This window comes from Danio rerio, chromosome 17 (genome assembly GCF_049306965.1).
Source record: "Danio rerio strain Tuebingen ecotype United States chromosome 17, GRCz12tu, whole genome shotgun sequence".
Classification (NCBI taxonomy): domain Eukaryota; kingdom Metazoa; phylum Chordata; class Actinopteri; order Cypriniformes; family Danionidae; genus Danio; species Danio rerio.
Window position 1 is genome coordinate 20,290,318 of NC_133192.1, and position 18,352 is coordinate 20,308,669.

The 18,352-nt window shown below is 38.8% G+C and overlaps 1 protein-coding gene and 1 long non-coding RNA gene across 3 annotated transcripts in view; one reads left to right on the plus strand and one right to left on the minus strand.

The window, feature by feature from the left end:
* The window catches only part of LOC141378549 (uncharacterized), a 239,550-nt gene that overhangs the window by 117,453 nt on the left and 103,745 nt on the right, over positions 1–18,352 (plus strand). The window contains exons 3-4 of one of the 2 annotated variants that reach the window (XR_012393325.1): positions 9,091–9,219; positions 9,592–9,673. This is a non-coding gene — a long non-coding RNA (uncharacterized lncRNA). Of the gene's footprint in view, positions 1–9,090; positions 9,220–9,591; positions 9,690–18,352 lie in introns of those variants that run through there. The other variant, XR_012393324.1, reaches the window with a different exon arrangement.
* Positions 2,636–8,126, minus strand: si:dkey-87k14.1. Its single transcript, XM_005158680.5, has 2 exons — positions 7,659–8,126; positions 2,636–5,206 (listed from the first exon to the last, which is right to left on the minus strand). Exon 2 carries the CDS (start codon positions 4,772–4,774, stop codon positions 2,786–2,788), a length of 1,989 nt encoding a protein of 662 aa, XP_005158737.1. The 5' UTR covers positions 4,775–5,206; positions 7,659–8,126; the 3' UTR covers positions 2,636–2,785.

Consider the following 18,352-nt stretch of genomic DNA (forward strand, 5'->3'; position numbering starts at 1 on the left):
GGGGACAATAATTATTTTTTTGACTATGGCAACACAGATACTCATACAACTCATACAAGGTTTTGTGATCCAGGGTCACATACTGTATACATTTACGCTTAATTGACACATACTGTATACATTTACGCTTAATTGACAGTATTATATTGTACATGAAAATAAAATTGACATTTAATATTTAACTTTGATTTCAATTATGGTATGAAAATGTATAATTTATATTCCGAGTTTCATTCATTCATTCATTTTCTTTTTGGCTTAGTTCCTTTATTATTCAGGGGTTGCCTCAGCGGAATGAACCGTCAACTTATTCAGCAAATGTTTTACGCAGAGGATGCCCTTCCAGCCGCAACCCAACACTGGGAAACATCTACACACTCTCATTCACACAAATGCACTACAGACAATTTAGCATACCCAATTCACCTACTGTATAGTGTGTATCTCTGGACTTGTGGGGGAAACCGGAGCACCCGGAGGAAACCCATAAGTGAAAAACATACAAACTCCACACAGAAATGCCAACTTAACCAGGCGAGGCTTGAACCAGTGATTTTCTTGCTATTACCCGACATTGCTACCCGCTGCTCCACCGTGTCACCCCTATTGTCAGTTTATGATACCTAAATCATTAACTTACATTAATGAGCTAAACTTTTAAAAATATATTGTGGTCATTCATGCTGTATTCACATTATTACTTTATGTAAGTTATGGCAGTAAATCGCTTTAGACATGCACATCGTAAATGCCTAAAAGCATTTTACCCACGACATAAAACGACATGACTACATGTATAGCATCATATAATCATGCGGGGATGGGTTCAGAAGTGGAAAATGGGCCAGATCAGGCGAAGAATTGTCATAAAACTGGTCAATGATAGTATTAACTCCAGAATCGTGTTTATTGCTGTGCTATGGCTCATTGACACCTGCTCAGAGCTCTGAGAAAATCTCATTTCAGAGACATTATAATGCTGCAATCTTCACTCGCTGTACTGGGAGTGCAGTTAAGAAACAAATAAAAGTTACAAGTTCTGTCTAACTTCATCGTTTATTTTCCAAATGCCAAAACTGTTGCAGTGTGAGTTTCTACGAGCATATTTAAAGAGGTTTTAGATTTGATTTGTAATGTACTCATTTAAAATAGTGGTAATTTTTTAGCATGTTCCCTTACCATTAATGTATTTTCAATTGGCTATTTTTGAAGAACAATTTCTAATTTTATAGAGCAAGAACATTTCTTTTAATCATATTTTAAAATGTCAGCTGGGTTATTTAATCACTGTAGAGCAGGGTGTTCAAAGTGTGAGGCGCGCCTCCCCTGGGGGGCGCCAGAGCATGTCAGGGGAGGCGCGGAAAAAAATATATAATAAAAATATAATTATTAAGTTTAATTATTATATGTATTTTTTATTATTTTTAAACATTTTAATTAAACAAAGCTAAAAAAAATAAATAATATGTCAAAAATAAGAAAACCTTTTTTACCCAGAAGGCCATAGCTGTGAATTCGCTTCTGTTTGGCAAGCCCACTAATACAGGTATATGCATGCTAATACAATAGATTGGTTACTGAGACCCCCGATTCAAAGCCTTCAAGTTCAGGGCTTAAACCCAAAAGACGACGATATGATGATCAGTATTTAAGTTTACGATTTACATGGACAGGACCAGCTGATGAACCACGACCTTTATGTGTGTTTTGTCAAGATATTTTGGCTAATGACAGCATGAGACCCGCTAAACTTGGGCGACACCTTGAAACCAAGCATGATGAGGTCGCAGAAAAACCTCCAGAATTTTTGTGTGTGTAAAAAGGAGGGGGGCGCCAATGGATAAGTTGTGTCAAAAGGGAGGCCCACTGTCTTAGACTTTGAAAAACCCTGCTGTAGAGTTTAAATGTGTAAAACAATGAGCAGAGTATACAGTAAAAAAAAAAAACGGGCACTTACTGTAAAGTGGACCTGTTGCAATGTGACTTTTTAGCATGACTGTGTTTGTATCTATAAAGACCTTCTTTCTACCCTACAATGAATCCAATACAGAAGCAAATGCCAGAAATGTAGTTTCTGTATCTCCTTAAGCTTGAATGCAATTCTTATGCAAACACAGATAAACAGCAGTAAACACTGCCTAGATCTTCTATGAAGATATTTCATTTGTCACAGCAGATCTGCTGTAGTGCAGAGCGGTTAGTATGTTTTGTATCTCCACACAGGAGTGCAGCTATAAGGGAACTGAATTTCTTACAATATAAATTAAAATCTATTCATTAATTCTAGTCCTGCATCAACCCAGGATTGTTTTTAGCTATTTTGCAGGTATTGTCCCTGTGAACTGAGCTATTAAGTAAAGATATGAGATGCTGAATCAAAGATTGTAGCTTGAGGTCTCAAATGAATAGTGGTGATGAGAACAGATGCCACCTTGTGGTCATAGTGAGAACTGCCTGCTGTTCTTCAGACCTCTCTCTCGCACACACACACACACACACACTGTCTCTCTCTCTCAATTATTTTTAAAAATGGGGCACTTGACATTGATTTTGTGCTTAAAGATTGGTTGTTGCTAAGATCCACTTGCCATATTTTTATGAGCTTGGATTGTACTAACACAACATAGAAACGAAATATTCTTAAATCATTTAAGTTTTACTAAGCGATAAAAAAGAAGGCGATATTGTTCAGAATATAAATTACATATTGTACAGTCTGTCTTTTGAAATACAGTGCATTTAAGAGTCAGATCTGAATACAAAGGACATTATCGGCTCAAAATCATCATTTATGGCATGTGTCAGACTCTGGAACACTGTTTTTGCAGTATGCTGTGCTATTGTTTCTCCTTTGAGAGTCTCTGAATCCAACACCCCCATTAGGGGTGTAAATCGGCTGGATGTGAAAGTCCCCCTTGAGCAGCTGTTCGTTATTCAAAGAAACTATCTGAAAGCTGGTCTCAGTCATTTCCAGAATAGAGTTATCCTTTTTAGTCCCCGCCTCGCAGTAGTCATCTTTTCTTCTGCCCCGACTGTATTTCCATTTTGATGAATCTGACCTTCCCTTCTTGTGCATGTGCCAGCAGAATATGCTCAACAGGACCACCAGGACCACAAGCACTGCCCCACCAATCAGGCCAGCCAGTAGGAAAGGCGAGCTGGGGTCCTGCTGGGTTGCCTGCTCAGGCCCAGTTGCGTTATCGCCAGAGTGAAAAGAAGCAGACTTTGTCGTCACCTCTGAGCAAATTGTATCATCCCCCGGGTGATAATTATTGAATGCATCTAGTGGATCCACACAAATACGATAAGTGGACTTGGGCTCCAAGTTTCTCAGTGTGATTCCATCAAGTTTGCCCTCCACAAGTGACTCCTGCATGGGGCCGGTTATCAAATTCGGACTCAGTTTGACCCAGGTCACCTTATAGGCTGTGACGGCAAATGTTGATACCCAGCTTACCTGAATGCACGAACTGTTAAGCACCACAAAGGAGATGCGCATCGACTCCTGCCTCGGGCCGATAGGATCATTTGTCCTCTGTTCTATATCTTCGCCTGTAGTCGGCAGGAGTAGTGTGAGAGGTGGAGGGCTGGGTGTAGGCTGGGTGCGTGCGGGTGTGAAGGCCGTTTGAGTGGCTGACTCAGCGGTGGAGGAAGAAAGCAGTGTGGGCTGTGGGACTGTGCCGGTGCTGTTAGGACACTGGATGAGCTCCAGGGTTAGCTCTCTGATTACCATGCCACGTACCCTCTCTGGTTTCTGGCACATGAAGCCACGGACGTTGAGGGTAGCTGGCAGGGACTTTAACCACAGTATGACCCATTTAATGTCGCAGTCACAGAGCCAAAGGTTGTTTCGAACAGTGAGCTGTCTCAGACTGTGAAGGCCGTCAAAGACCCCCTGTGTGAGAGACTGCAGCTGGTTGTTTGAAATATCCAGTCTCTCCAAGCGATGGAGGCCTCGAAAGGCCGTCAAAGGAATCTCATTCATCTGATTATCCTGCAAGTTCAGCTTGATTAGAAACTCTGTGGGCAGGTTAGGAGGAGGAACCGTGAGGGAGTTCCGCGCCATTGACAAGGTTTTGAGATTAGCGAGCGTCTGGAGAGACCCGGGGGTGATGCCCTCATCCGTGAGCAGGTTCCCGTCCAGGAGAAGAAGTTCGAGACCTGTCACGTTCTCGAAAGCGTCCTCGGTTATAAGTGCAATGCGATTCTCATCTAGCCGCAACTCTCTTAGCTCTTCGGGCAGGCCGATGGGGATGCTGCTCAGGTGGTTCTTGGTAAGGAAAATGGTCTTGAGACTGATGGCCTCCCTGAAGGCCCCCTCCTCCACACCCACAGTGGAGATGGAGTTGTCATCCAGATAGAGCTCCTCCAGGCGTAGCAGCTGTGCGAGGGCGGCCCTGGACACCGTCTGAATGTTATTCTCCTGCAGGTGGAGCACCCGCACGTTTTTGGGAAGATTGACAGGGAATTCGTCGAGCTGGTTGCCATAGAGATACACCGTCTCCACTGAGGCAACATTGTGCATTTCCAGGGGAAATCCAGCATTGTTGATTTGATTGTTGTGGAGGTAGAGAGTCTTATAACCCTCTCCTAGCCCTAGAGGCACTGACGTTAGACTCCTCTCGTTGCAGTAAACAAAGGTCCTGTCACAGCGGCACTCCTCTGGACAGGTTGTGGCCCAGGAGAAATGCATGTGAAGACCTAGAAGTATCGGTATCCACGGGCTGATCAAAGCTGGCAGGTCTTTATTCCACATTCGGATCTGTACCTCCATTTTGTAAGACTTTACAAACTTTTGACAACAACAACAGTGCACGTAATTAAAAAGGGTGAGAAAAAAAATCAAATAAAATCCACCACACTGGAGTTCTTAGCGGATCTCAAAGCTTGCCTCGGTGGAGAGTATGCGATGTTGAAGTCGCTGGGTAATCCTCCTGTAATTGCCTGTCCTAAGCTCCCCAACACAAGAGCAATAGTCTCATTAACTCGTGCGACTCCCTCTCATCCCTCCGTCCATGCTCAGGCTGGAAATGATAGCAGAGCTCATCACATTGTCACTCTGAGTTTAGGGAGAGATGATTTCAAAGTGTGTGGGCCAGAGCAGTAAGAATGGAGGGCTCATCGGAGATGACCTCCTCTCTCATCGCAGCTGGACGATTCCCGTAAGGCACAACCTTCCTCACCAGGAGCATTTTGAGCCACTTACCTATTTTATAGGAAGATAAAAATAGATTAGATGCTATTTCATTGTCACAACCTAGTACGTAGTATATCATAGTATTATTTTCTTTCTGATATTTTCCATAAGAAAATGTGTGAATCACAACATAATATTTACTTTTTTAGCATTAACTGATTGATAAGATAAACATTAGTTAATTTCAGGTTGGGTGTTACAATCTTTTTGCCACACCAAAGCCCTTGTTTGTAAAAAAAATCACTATTGCACATTGTTTTTATTCAGTATCTATTGTTTAATAAGGAAGTAGATTAATTAATAAGTCTGATATAAACCACACTATCAGAAAACGAATTATTATTGACTAGTTCCTCAAATTTTTCATTTATCTTCAACATTTTACTGAATAGATTTTTATTTAGAAGTCATAACATTGGATTTGTGTTTGTCAGTCCAGTCAACAATTCAGCGTGTTCACTGTGTATGAAAATAACACCTCATTTACTATGTTAAAGTATATTTTGTACACTCAAATTAATGTATGAAGTATGTTCATGCAAGATTATTAGTTCAGCTTAGATATTGTTGCTCTTCCAACATTTTAATAAAGTCTGTTTGCACTGTACTGTGTATTCTTCTGAGTGCCTAATATAGTTTGTTACATATGACTACATGACTATAGGCTGTTTACTGTTGCCAAGCAACATGGCGGCTTGCTGCAATAATAATAATTCTTAATGCAACATTTATATTTTGAAATTAAGATTTATTATTATTATTATTATTATATAAACTTTTTAAACTTTATATACATAAAAGGTATTTTGATTTAGTTAACATGGTCTATTTTAAGTACTAAAAGTAAGAAAAATAAAAGGAGCAGCTATAGCAATAAAGCAGGACAGTGCTTCACACTTGCTCTCTGTGAGGAGAGAGTGGTGACTGGCGACATCAGCATCTCCACGCTCTCAGACTTGTAAAGGGCACTGAGGTGTTTAATCTGTCAAATGCCATGATGATGGACAGGTCTGTTCTCCAATGCTCTGGCACAGAGTTCTGCTCTCAGTAATAATGATTCTGAACCTGGGGACAGTGAGAACTGCTCTATTAAATTGGCGGGGAGTGCACGGGAAAGAGAAACAGCCCTGCCCATGATATCACATATGAAATAGTCAATAAGACATTGGCTTCTGAATTCTCTCATGATATGCATCTGCCATTTTAGCAGCAAATTTACAAGGTAGAGCATAATAGTTGCAAATTATGTAATCGTTTTATGAATGTTAGCCTGATAGCCAGAATTATATAAATAAATATTAATCGAGGCCTCTTATGTCCTAATCTATAAGCTGTCTGGAAGAATAATCTAGCCTTTGTTGTTCAATATATCACGTTGGAAATATTGAACAATATTTCCACCCATGCAGGCATGCTTTTATATACATGGCACTACACTCTATAACACTAATTCTGTTCAATTTACATGTCCACATACATTCATTAAAACTCTGCCCTCTCTTTTATGAGACAATAGTTGTTATAATCTATTTTTGCAAAATCTCAGCAAAGAAAAAAAGGATCTTGCATGTTTTTTTTCTTATTACAGTATATACTGAAGGCTATTTGGTCACTCCAATCTACTTACTAGCTGACTATATTCATCCAGAAGTTAAACTATCATTGTAGGATGATGAACTGAACTGAATTGAATTGAACTGCTAAAGAAAAAAGGCTCAAGTGCAGAAAGTGTAGCTGATTTGTGTATGGTGTGGATGTGCACACATGGAAAATCACTCATGGAAATGCTTGACATCTCAGTGCAATAAACACGCTTCTGAAATGTTCTTTTTATCTCTTTCACTTCCTATTAAGATCTTTTGTACTATTGGACAGAACAATTGCCACTATAAATAAATTATTGTAATATTTAAATTTACATTACAATGACAAATAGGTTAAAATTGAGTGTCATTTTTCTGAGAGAAAGTTTATAATGAATAGGGATATGTATGTGTACTGTGATGTTTGTGTTTGTGTTGGGTAACACTGAGGCTGAGCACCAGCCATTTATGGTTTATTTTAAATCTTGTGCTTAAATTAGTGGATGGCTTCATTTTTACACCTTTATATTTGCGCATAGCATATTTTAGTAGTTAATGTAGGGTGGTTTATTTGCATTAAAGGAGAAACAGTCATGAACTGGTAAACAAGCACAAAATACAATCCTACCATGCCTAAAACATCAGTGAGTTCCTGGAAACCATCGGCTCCAGTGTTCACGATATTGATTTATTTATTTAAAAGACTACTTTTAATGTGATTTTAAAAGATTGGTAATGACAAAAAAGCTTATCTGTGCAGTTCCACGCTAAGGCGCAATTAATTTGATTAGGAAATTAATTTGGAAACTAATTATTTCGTCGCGTCTTTTCTCTATAAACGTGTTATTATTATTTTTTTTTTTCTCGTTAGTCCTCACCTTTTCCGAAGAGGCTTTGACCCATCCGGGCAGCATTTTAAAGTCTTCTAGTCTCCAGTACGAGTTCTCAAAATAAGCATCCCCCAGTTAAACTAAAAAATAATTCCAGACTCTTAACGGAGTCACTCCGGCCATCCTTTAGTCCGGGTGGTCTAAAAAGCGACATTTTGACGAGCGGTTGATCCCGGAGAGGATTTGAAGTATCTACGCAACATTATGCGTCCGAGAACCGCAGCTTCAGCCCCGCTGATGCGCTCCCGACTTCCGCGCTTCCTTCGCCAAATGCCCGGAGCGCGCTGCTTTCCCCGCTCTCTCACTCTTTCAAACACACACACTCCTCACACTGCTGTTTCACAACCAAAGTAGGTCCTATTCCTCTGCCATAATTGGTACATCTGATTGTTTATGCCAAAATGTAGTGAGCTCCGTTTTCCTTTGGAACCTATGGGAGGAATTGCAGTAATGAATAATCTCTCTCTCTCTCTCTCTCTCTCTCTCTCTCTCTCTCTCTCTCTCTCTCTCTCTCTCTCTCTCTCTTACACGCACTCTCTCTCTCTCTTTTTCTCTCTTGCCCTTTTATTTTATTTTTTTTTTTTTTTGTCGGGCTTCCAACGCATTTCGGGTTCGTTTTGTATTGCAACTGAGCGCTGAAATAGGCTACTGAAACATATTAAACGTAAAGAAATATTTGGCTAAAAGTAATAACCAAAAAATCACGTAGTTGTCTTTTTATTTGTATATTTTTAAATATATTCAATTATTTTTTAAATATACAATTCTGAACATTGTTTTTGAGTCGAGCAAGCAATCACAAATGTGATCTTTATTTTATTTATTTTTTTATCTCTCGGTTACTAATTCACTATATTCTTCTTTATATACGTCTGGGGCAGGATTTTTTATTATATGTTTTTTTGTAATAGATTTTTTTTTTGACTGTCTTTGTTTGCTATAGGGGCCCTTGATTATTATATTATTCTTTTTTAAATTTATTCATTTTTGTCACTGCCATCTTGCACTGATGACATCAATGAAATCTGGAGCAAGCTAATGATCATGAACTAAAGCCACAATATCAAAGTCCTGGCCATACTCCCACTGACCCAACCATAAACACAATCATATAGCATCAAATAATTAACTAAATAGAAACCTAACTGATCATATGGCAGCTTGAAAATGGCTTCTTAAACTATACTTTGAGCAAAAGTATAAGTTATTAAATTGTGTTTATGACGCTTACTGCAGCTAGGAGGTAAAATGATTTTACTCTACTTTTCCGGATGTGTGTGACACAATTGGTTATTGCAATGAAGTCTTAGGATTAGGCTTTTTCATTGTTATCATTTATCTAAAATGTAACTTTGTTACCCATAACAATTAAATAAATAATACAAACTCACCTTGTAAAATGCTTATGTTTTCTAATTAGGGTTCAGCTTGCTATTTTCTGCTCAGTGGGAAGAACTGGCTGAGAAGTAGAAAACCTGGAATGGAGCTGGAGCCAAGGGAATACTGAACATGCTGGAAGAGGGCTTCAGAGTCTGATGGCTACATTTTAGTAAGGCTACAAATATCAGTCACCGCATTGGTTGCTCAGTTTGATCCTTGTGCATATACTTTTTGTTCTCCAATCATCTCTAAACTTTTGCCCACAAATTCACAGACAAAAATAGTTGTAAACGTGGTGAATTAAACTCAAATAAACTTTTATTATGAAATGCAGGAAATTAGATAGAAATATATATATATTTTTCATGTATTAATGCTATTCTTGCTTATGTTTTGAATGGCCAAATAATGTTAAACTGGTTCTTATTCACTATATTGCTTTAACAGAACATAATTTAAAGAGTTTTATTATATAATATTGGTCTAACTGCATGGCTTTAAATTTTAAAGGGACAAAATGCTCTTTATTATTTATCCTCAGGCCATTCAAGATGCAGCTGACTTGCGACAGAATGCTAGTGCTCCAGACTGTCCAGGCTATTTGCCAAGACTGTGGATTAAAGGTAATAATTTGGTAAATATATTCTTGCACAGACCTATTTTTTCACTTTCTATGACGTCAGTGTATATTAGCATTATTTGTTATTTGCTTTCGCATCCGATAGAGCTTTTTATGCAGTCTGTGTATTGCTTGGGAGACACAAAGATACACTCACCAGCCACTTTATTAGGTACACCTTATTAGTACTGGGCTGGACCCACTTTTGCCTTCAGAACTTCCTTAATCCTTCGTGGCATAGATTCAACAAGGTACTGGAAATATTCCTCACAGATTTTGGTCCATAATGACATGATAGCATCACGCAGTTGCTGCAGATTTGTGGGCTGCATATTCATGATGCGAATCTCCTGTTTCACCACTTCCCAAAAGTGCTCTATTGGATTGAGATCTGGTGACTGGAGACCATTTGAGTACAGTGAACTCATTGTCTTGTCCAAGAAACCAGTCTGAGATGATTTACACTTTATCACTTTACACTTTATCACTTTATCACATGGCGCATTATCTTGCTGGAAGTAGCCATCAGGAGATGGGTACACTGTGGTCATAAAGGGATGGACATGGTCAGCAACAATACTCAGGTAGGCTGTGGCGTTGACACGATGCTCAATTGGTACTAATGGCCCAAAGTGTGCCAAGAAAATATTCCCCACACCAATACACCATTACCACCAGCCTAAACCGTTGATACAAGGCAGGATGGATCCATGGTTTCATGTTGTTGATGCAAAATTCAATCCGAATGTCGAAGCAGAAATCGAGACTCATCAGACCAGGCAATGTTTTTCCAATGTTTTGGTGAGCCTTTGCGAAATGAATTCTCAGTTTCCTGCTGAACGGAGTGGCACACGGTGTGGTGTTCTGCTGCTGTAGCCGCTCCGCCTCAAGGTTGAACGTGTTGTGCGTTCAGAGATTCTCCTCTGCATACCTCAGTTGCAACGAGTTACTGTTGCCTTTCTATCAGCTTGAACCAGTCTGGCCATTCTCCTCTGATCTTTGGCATCAACAAGGCATTTGTGCCCACAGAACTGCTGCTCAATGGATATTTTTGCTCACTGGATACTCTTTTTTGGACCATTCTCTGTAAACCCTAGAGATGATTGTGCATGAAAATCCCATTTGATCAACAGTTTCTGAAATACTCAGAAATACCCAACAAACATGCCACATTCAAAGTCACTTAAATCACCTTTTTTCCCCAATTCTAATGCTTGGTTTGAACTGCAGCATATCGTCTTGACTATGTCTACATGCCTGAATGCATTGAGTTGCTGCCATGCGATTGGCTGATTAGAAATTTGCATTAATGAGCAGTTGGACAGGTGCACCTAATTAAGTGACCGGTAAGTGTAGCTGCTTTGCCCATATTAGCACATTGATATTAGTGAAATGTTACAGCAATAAAGCAGATTTTCTAGTCTGATTTATTTTGTTTACAACTGATAATTTGTTGGTTACAAACTCAATTAAGAGCCTTTTGTGTATTCAGTGGTGGATTATTGCTGTATTATAGTGAGATGGATGTGAGAAGTGTTATCAAGTACTCTTCAAGTGTATGAGAGTTGGAAAAAGCAAATGCCACATGCTGAGATGAAACACTCACATAATAAGGGTTCAGCTTCGTCGGCTATCATGATTTATTCAAATGCTGCAATAAGATTAAAAAAAGGGAATTTGAAGCTATTTTGCAAGAAAGTTAATTTGTTTCTGACTACAATCCTTTTGCAAAGTTTTTCTATAGTTGGGTCACGGGAGGCGAGAGCAATCACGATCTAGTGAGCGATGAAAGATCAGTAACTCATTTCCTCCTGTAGCTCAAACTTGAACCGCCTCTTCCCTCAGAGCGAAAGTGAAAGGATACGCACACCCCTTTAATGAACCATCAAACCAATACCGATTTGTTTTTACCGACACAAAGCAGTCAGACATGAATCTGCTCTCTTGAATCTCAACATCAGCCCTTTAATCTTTTGATGTTTTCTGCCTCACATGAAACATCAGTCAAATCCAGTGCCAGCATTACCGGGCATCTCTGCTATTTAGTTACAGTTATGTTCATCCAATCAATGGCCGGGGATATGAGGAAACCTGTAAAATGACAAGAGGATAGCATAATTGATAGCTTATGGATAAGAATCGCAACAGCCTGGTTACGGCAAGCCTGATCAATTTCTTATCCATTTAAATTCATTAGTCACAGATGACAACGGAGACTCTGGGACTTCCAACCAATCATGACAATCAAAGACATCAGCCTTTTGAACGCAAATTGGATATCAAAGAATGCGCACAAACCCTCACACACCACATTATTTGTGTGATGTTGCTTTATTATCTGCCCACATCTAAAGCTGTGATCGGCTTCTTTACATACTGATCTTGTGTTCACAACAGATGCTGATGTTCCTGACAGGAACTCACTTTCTGAAATGCTAAATTTATATTCATTAAATTCACTGGAGATTAATTAAATTAGGTGTCACGGTATCCATCCACAATTGAATCTATTATGATTTTGCTATTGGCTTGGCAACATTGGTGTGGGTAGTGCTTATATCAGACCGGATTATGCTGATGAAAGCTTGAAACAGACGTCTGCCTCACTAGAGAGAGGGAAACAAACAAAAAAAATAAATATAAAAATAACATATTCGCTACATTTTGTGCAGAGTTCTGGCATTGGCGTCTCATTATTTTGTGCTTATACAAAGAAATCCTCCTAGAGGTAGGTAACAATGAATATAAGCCACAGGCTAGTGCTTATATAGGGAAGAATATGCTAACTTTATATGACCTAACTCTTGGGGAACAACACAAAGGACACTATAATTGGAGCATAAGTTAGCAATAAATTGTTTTTGGTAGTAAATGCTATAAAATACTGCAGTTTAAGCGGACTATTTGAATACATATAGCTCACTCTGCCATGCAGTTATCCATTGGAGGTCAATGGCAGACAGATAGTCAAACACAAAGCCTCTTTCTTTGTCTGTTGAGAAACAAAAAGAACACCCAGAACATCGAGTTACCCGAGTTAGGGAGAAAAACAAACATGTTTGTCAAAGCAGAGGAGCTGGGAAGCGGTGTGGCCAAACGCGCGCTCAATCACCGGCCGACTTATTTAATCAGCACTTCTCCCAGCTTGAAGCAAATTAGCAGGACAACAGAAAAAGCAAACTCTGCGGTGTGTTGTACCAGATAGCTGCCCCTCTTTATGCATCTCCGGCTGCAGTAGCTCTGAATGGCAAACAGATAGGGCTAGTCAAAGGAGGACTTGTCATAGGCAGCAGTGGGAGGTCAGGGGCCACACTGTTTTTAGCTTGTTTCCCCAGTTTCAACTCGGTGACATGTTTGCTTGCCGTTAAAATATATGCAGTGGAGTCCGAAAATCTAAGACTAATGAAATAAATTGCCTATGATGGCTCAATTATGCCTTTGATGCATGTGGTTTTAATTTAATTTGTACATCCATTGTACATCCATCCAAGAATCCATTTTGTTATTTTGTGTAATCACAAGTACATAAATCATACAGGTGATCAGTGTTTGAACTATACGGTGGCCTTTGGGGGAGCCCATTTTTTGGGGTGGTGGAAGGGTTGCTTTGATCTTGAGAGTCTCTTGCAACAATGATGTAGTCCTGAGATGCCCAAACTAAGGCCTGCGGGCCAAGGTTGGCCCATGGTAACCTTTGAGTTAGCCTACTATCCCATCAGGGAAGAGAGTGATGGGGAGCGTTGGGGCAAATGCCTTTAACAGAGATTGTCATTTCAACCTAACCTTCTTTTTGTTTGTTTGCTTTTTTGTTTAATTGCTTAGCTAAAAAAGCCAACTGAAATTAAATGTTTCAATTAAATGTATCCATAAATAAATTAGATTTTCTAAAATGTAAATATTGTCACTTGATGGACAGAAGACAGAAAACAGTCGAGGAAATCAAGGCCAAACCGGTTTTCCACTGAACTCCATTCTGTTGTAAATGGGATTGTTTTTGTTTTTAATATAATACGTTTGTTATAAAATGTACAAAAATATACTCTGTATTAGTTAATATAAAGCAATCTTTTCTAGAAAAATAAAATTACCTATGGTAACTTTAACGTAATACATTTTGGTGTATTTACTCATCACCCTCAATCAAGTTTGCTTTATGGCCCTTCATAAGAAAAGTTTTAAGTAGGCTATGAAACACACAGGATCACTCTGGTTAAACAGAATGGCGAATTGGAAAATGAACGAAACATCATTGAAAGGGGTTCTGTGAAGTTTACCCTGCTTTCATCTTAATTGTCCAACATTTTTACAGCAATGTCATGGTGTTTAAAAAAAAGGAGAACATTGTATTGGCCCACTGTATGAACTAAATAAAACAAAACACAACGTCATGCCATTTGTTTCGGAAAATGAATAAGCAGTGTCTCAACGTCCTTATGAAAGCATCTGGCTGTCCAGCCTGATTTTACAAGAAAATGTAAGTATTTTACATTTTGTCATTTAGTGGCTAATTCGTACAAATATAATACGAGTTTAGTCGTATGAAAATGTACGATTTTAAAAAGGAGGCGTGGCACCCAACCCTACCCCTAAACCCAACCGTCAGTGGGTGATGAGCAAATTGTACTAAATTGTACAAATTTGATCATGAATTCATACGAATTAACCACTAAATCAAAAAGTTGCGGATTGCCGTGAGATTGCGTTGGCTGTTAGTCTTTGACATGACTGGACTTTGCTCCTCAGTGCCCCCACATCTTGATGCTCATAATGAGAATAGCATGTGTAGTCTTTGTTTTTTTAAGTGAGGTGTAAATCGCCATCATGCTTGAATTAATGATATTTTTGCACTTTACACATAATAATCTATACTAACGTTGCACAATACTGAAACCGCACATCAGAATAACACATTGTCAATATTTTTGAGACCCCCTACAATTTCACAAATTATGTTGTCAGAAGAGCCCATGCCTTATTTAGGGCTGTCAAGCTCACCCTAGCTCCCTGTAGTTCGCACCCTGTAGATGATTTAGAGTGATTTCTGCTTTTACGATTATTATTCAGTGGTTAGAACTTTAATACTTACTTTTTAAATGAAGGATTTTTAAATGCACAATTTAGAATTTTGGAAATTCATTTAAAATACGTTAAAGAAAGTTGGTCATCACTAGTAACCCAGTGTCTGATGGATAAATAGACTATCAGGGGGTTAGCTTTTTCAGTAGTTAGTAGCCTATGTATATTTCAGTAAATTAATACATTAATCCAGTTGCATCTCATTTATTAATAACATTTTGTTTTCAATGTTTGGAGGAATAAAGTGCATAATCTGACATACAGTAAACTGTTTGAACTATTCTTTGATTCTCAAAGATGACCTTTAAAGAAATAAAGATCACACAAAATATTTTACTGTTATATATAAATATTTTATGTTGACTACTATTTATCATTTTTCTATTTAAGATGCAGATCAGTGTAGATTAACAAAACCATCCTTCAGCCATCAAGAATCATTCTGGGTGGTCAGCCCCCTCTGTTTTGTTATGTACGCTTTGCTGGCAATAATTTCTTTCATTTTTCAGTCCTTTTATTAGAATGTATGCAAAATATTAATAAAAGTCTATGCTTTTATGATGAAATTATAGGTCTATTACTAAACAATTCACTTAGTCCAAAGGTGTGCTTCAACCTGAATTGTATAATTACTTCAAGGAGATTTTTTTAAAACCATAATCGAACAAGAAAAATCAAGACAAATGAGGACAAATCAGCTGTACTGTAGCCGCAGTTAAGTAACATGAACAGATTTTTTTACTGATAAAACTTGAAGAAAAGAAACACACTGTTGAAAAACATGTGATTGATTTGTGATCTTTAAGTCATTTCTTCCCAAAGATGGGTTGCAGCTGGAAGGGCATCCCCTTCACTTTTTCTACATTTTTTTATTTTACAGCCTTATTCCAAAATGGATTCATTTATTTACTCAAAATTCTCCACACAAAATACCCGATAATGCCAATGTGAAAAAAAGATTTTTTTTTGAAATATTTGCACATTTAATAAAAATAAAAAACCCTGAAAAGACACATGCACAGAAGTATTCAGAGCCTTTGCCGTGAAGCTCTAAATTGAGCTCAGGTACATTTTGTTTCCACTGATCATTCTTGAGATGTTTCAGCAGCTAAATCGGAGTTCACCTGTGGTCTGAGCTCCAGCGTTCTTCTGTGGATAGAGGAGAACCTTACAGAAGGACAACCATCTGTGCAGCAATGTATCAATCAGGCCAGCCAAAAGGCATCTGAAGGACTCTCAGACAATAAGAAACAAAAGTCTCTGGTCTGATGAGACTGGTCTGATAAAATTGAACTCTTTGGAGTGAATGCCAGGCGTTACATTTGGAGAAAAGTAGGCACTGCTCATCACCATGCTAATCCCTGCAGTAAAGCATGGTGGTGGTGGCATCATGCAGTGGGGATGTTTTTCAGCAGCAGGAACTGGAAGACTAGTCAGGATAGAAGGAAAGATGAATGATGCAATGTACAGAGACAGCCTGAATGAAAACCTGCACCAGAGTGCTCTTGACCTCAGACTGGGGCGACGGTTCATCTTTCAGCAGGACAATGACCCAAAGCACACTGCCAAAATATCAATGTAGTGGCTTCACAACAACTCAGTGAATGTCCTTGAGTGGCCCAGCCAGAGCCCAGACCTAAATCCTATTGATTAACTTTGAGAGATATGAAAATCACTGTACACCAATGCTTCCAATCCAACCTGATAGAGCTTGAGAGGTACTGCAAAGAGGAATGGGCAAAAATGTTTCAAAAATAAGTGTGCCAAGCTTGTGTCATCACTTGAGGCTGTAATTGCTGAAAAAGGTGCATCAACAAAGTATTGAACAAAGGCTGTGAATACTTATGTACATGCGATTTTTCAGGTTTTTTATTTTTAATACATTTGCAGCAATTTCAAAATACTTTTTTTACAATGTCATTATGAGGTATTGTGTGTAGAATTCTGATGAAAATAAATGAATTTAATCCATTTTGGAATAAGGCTGTAACATAAAAAATTGTGGGAAAGGTAAACCGCTATGGATACTTTGCAAATGCACTGTATTTACCGTATAATCCAATGTTAATCAACATACTGTAGCCACTAACATCAGCCCTATTCATTACCTTGCCTTTTAACCAATAGTTTTAAGGATGATTAACAGAACATTACTTTTTTATCAACAGATACTGATTTTAGCCAATACATTAGTGATAACCCATAACAGAACCAAGAACCAGAACCATTCAGACCAAGAGAAATGTCTGTCAGTATGATAATATTTGTGTGAAAGCACAAGATCAAATGGTTGACTAAGATCTGCAAAAACTACATAAAATATGACAAAGTTAACCTCAAACATTATGATTCTTGGATGCGTTACATATTCAAACCAGCTGCAGTTGGTGTTTGAGGTTTATGTCTGCTTATTTGATTTCATCAAATATTTTTATATCATCATATTTTTATATGATTTAGGAATGAGAGTGAATAAATCCTCTGAACAGAAAAGAACAGCATTCATTTGAAACAGATCTCTTTTGTAACATAAATGTCTTTACTGATACTTTTGATTAATTCATCACATCCTGTGTTAATTTCTTCAATATGTCTGTATTTAACCAAATGCTATTTTATATAACATAGTGCATATTTGTCTTTGAGTGAGCACATCAGAAAGCAAATAGCTTATTAGAGAAGAAAGAACAGCCACCAGGCTCACTGACGCCTAACTTGAGAAAGTGAGAGTTGAAATGTGCGACTCACAGTCCGAGTCGACCATTTGTCATGCTGAAGACTGGCATTATCATGGAGTTCATTCTGGAGGGCTGACCCAGATGGCCAGTGCCAGTGCTTGCTACACTCCAGTGAATCTGAGACGGCCCTGGTTGAGAAGGGGCTCGGGCTGTTGATGGAAGAGGGGGGCTGCGTACTCTCCATCTCTTCAGACTCATGCCTTGGAGCCCTGCTGTTCTCATCCAACATTACCACACAGACAAGAAGAGGCTGCTAATGGCTACACTGTGAAACCATGCCTCCTTGCAAATATTTTAACATACCCTCTGCTCACTTTTTCCCAAAAGGGATACACCCGAGCAAGACCTAATAAGTGTCCTTGAGGTGTTTAATTATTTTTTAAACGGACTACGAAGAGCCTTTTCATTTTTTTGGTCCAGTTGTGATGTACCCTAATATTTACCACCCTCATAATTGGGATCATCTGTCATCATTATCCATACTTGGCTCTGATGAGTCAGTGTGCAATGAGTGGGGTAGTTTCGCTTAATCATCGGTGTCAAAGAGCCACAGAAACCTGTTAGGTTTTGTGTAACTTTTTCATTATTCCATATGGCATCAATGAGGCAGAAAAGACCTCTCATTCTGCAGGTCCATTTGCCGATTTTAGACCTCGGGATCCTTTGTTCCCCTTCCATGCTGCCGCAGCCATTGAGAAAAACGAAATCAGTTCCGCCTCTGTCAGACATCCACTCTGCCAAATGTAGCTTAGCCACAAAATCGACAGCAATGATGGTGGAAACTCGGTTTGCTTTGCCAGATGTGAGTCTTTTCAATCGACACATCTCTCTTTTTCTTCGCGCACCTCTGGCTGCCGTAGTAACTAGGC

Excerpts from the sequence above, each read along its gene's own strand:
- si:dkey-87k14.1 (XM_005158680.5), bottom strand. The coding sequence starts at position 4,774 with ATGGAGGTACAGATCCGAATGTGGAATAAAGACCTGCCAGCTTTGATC.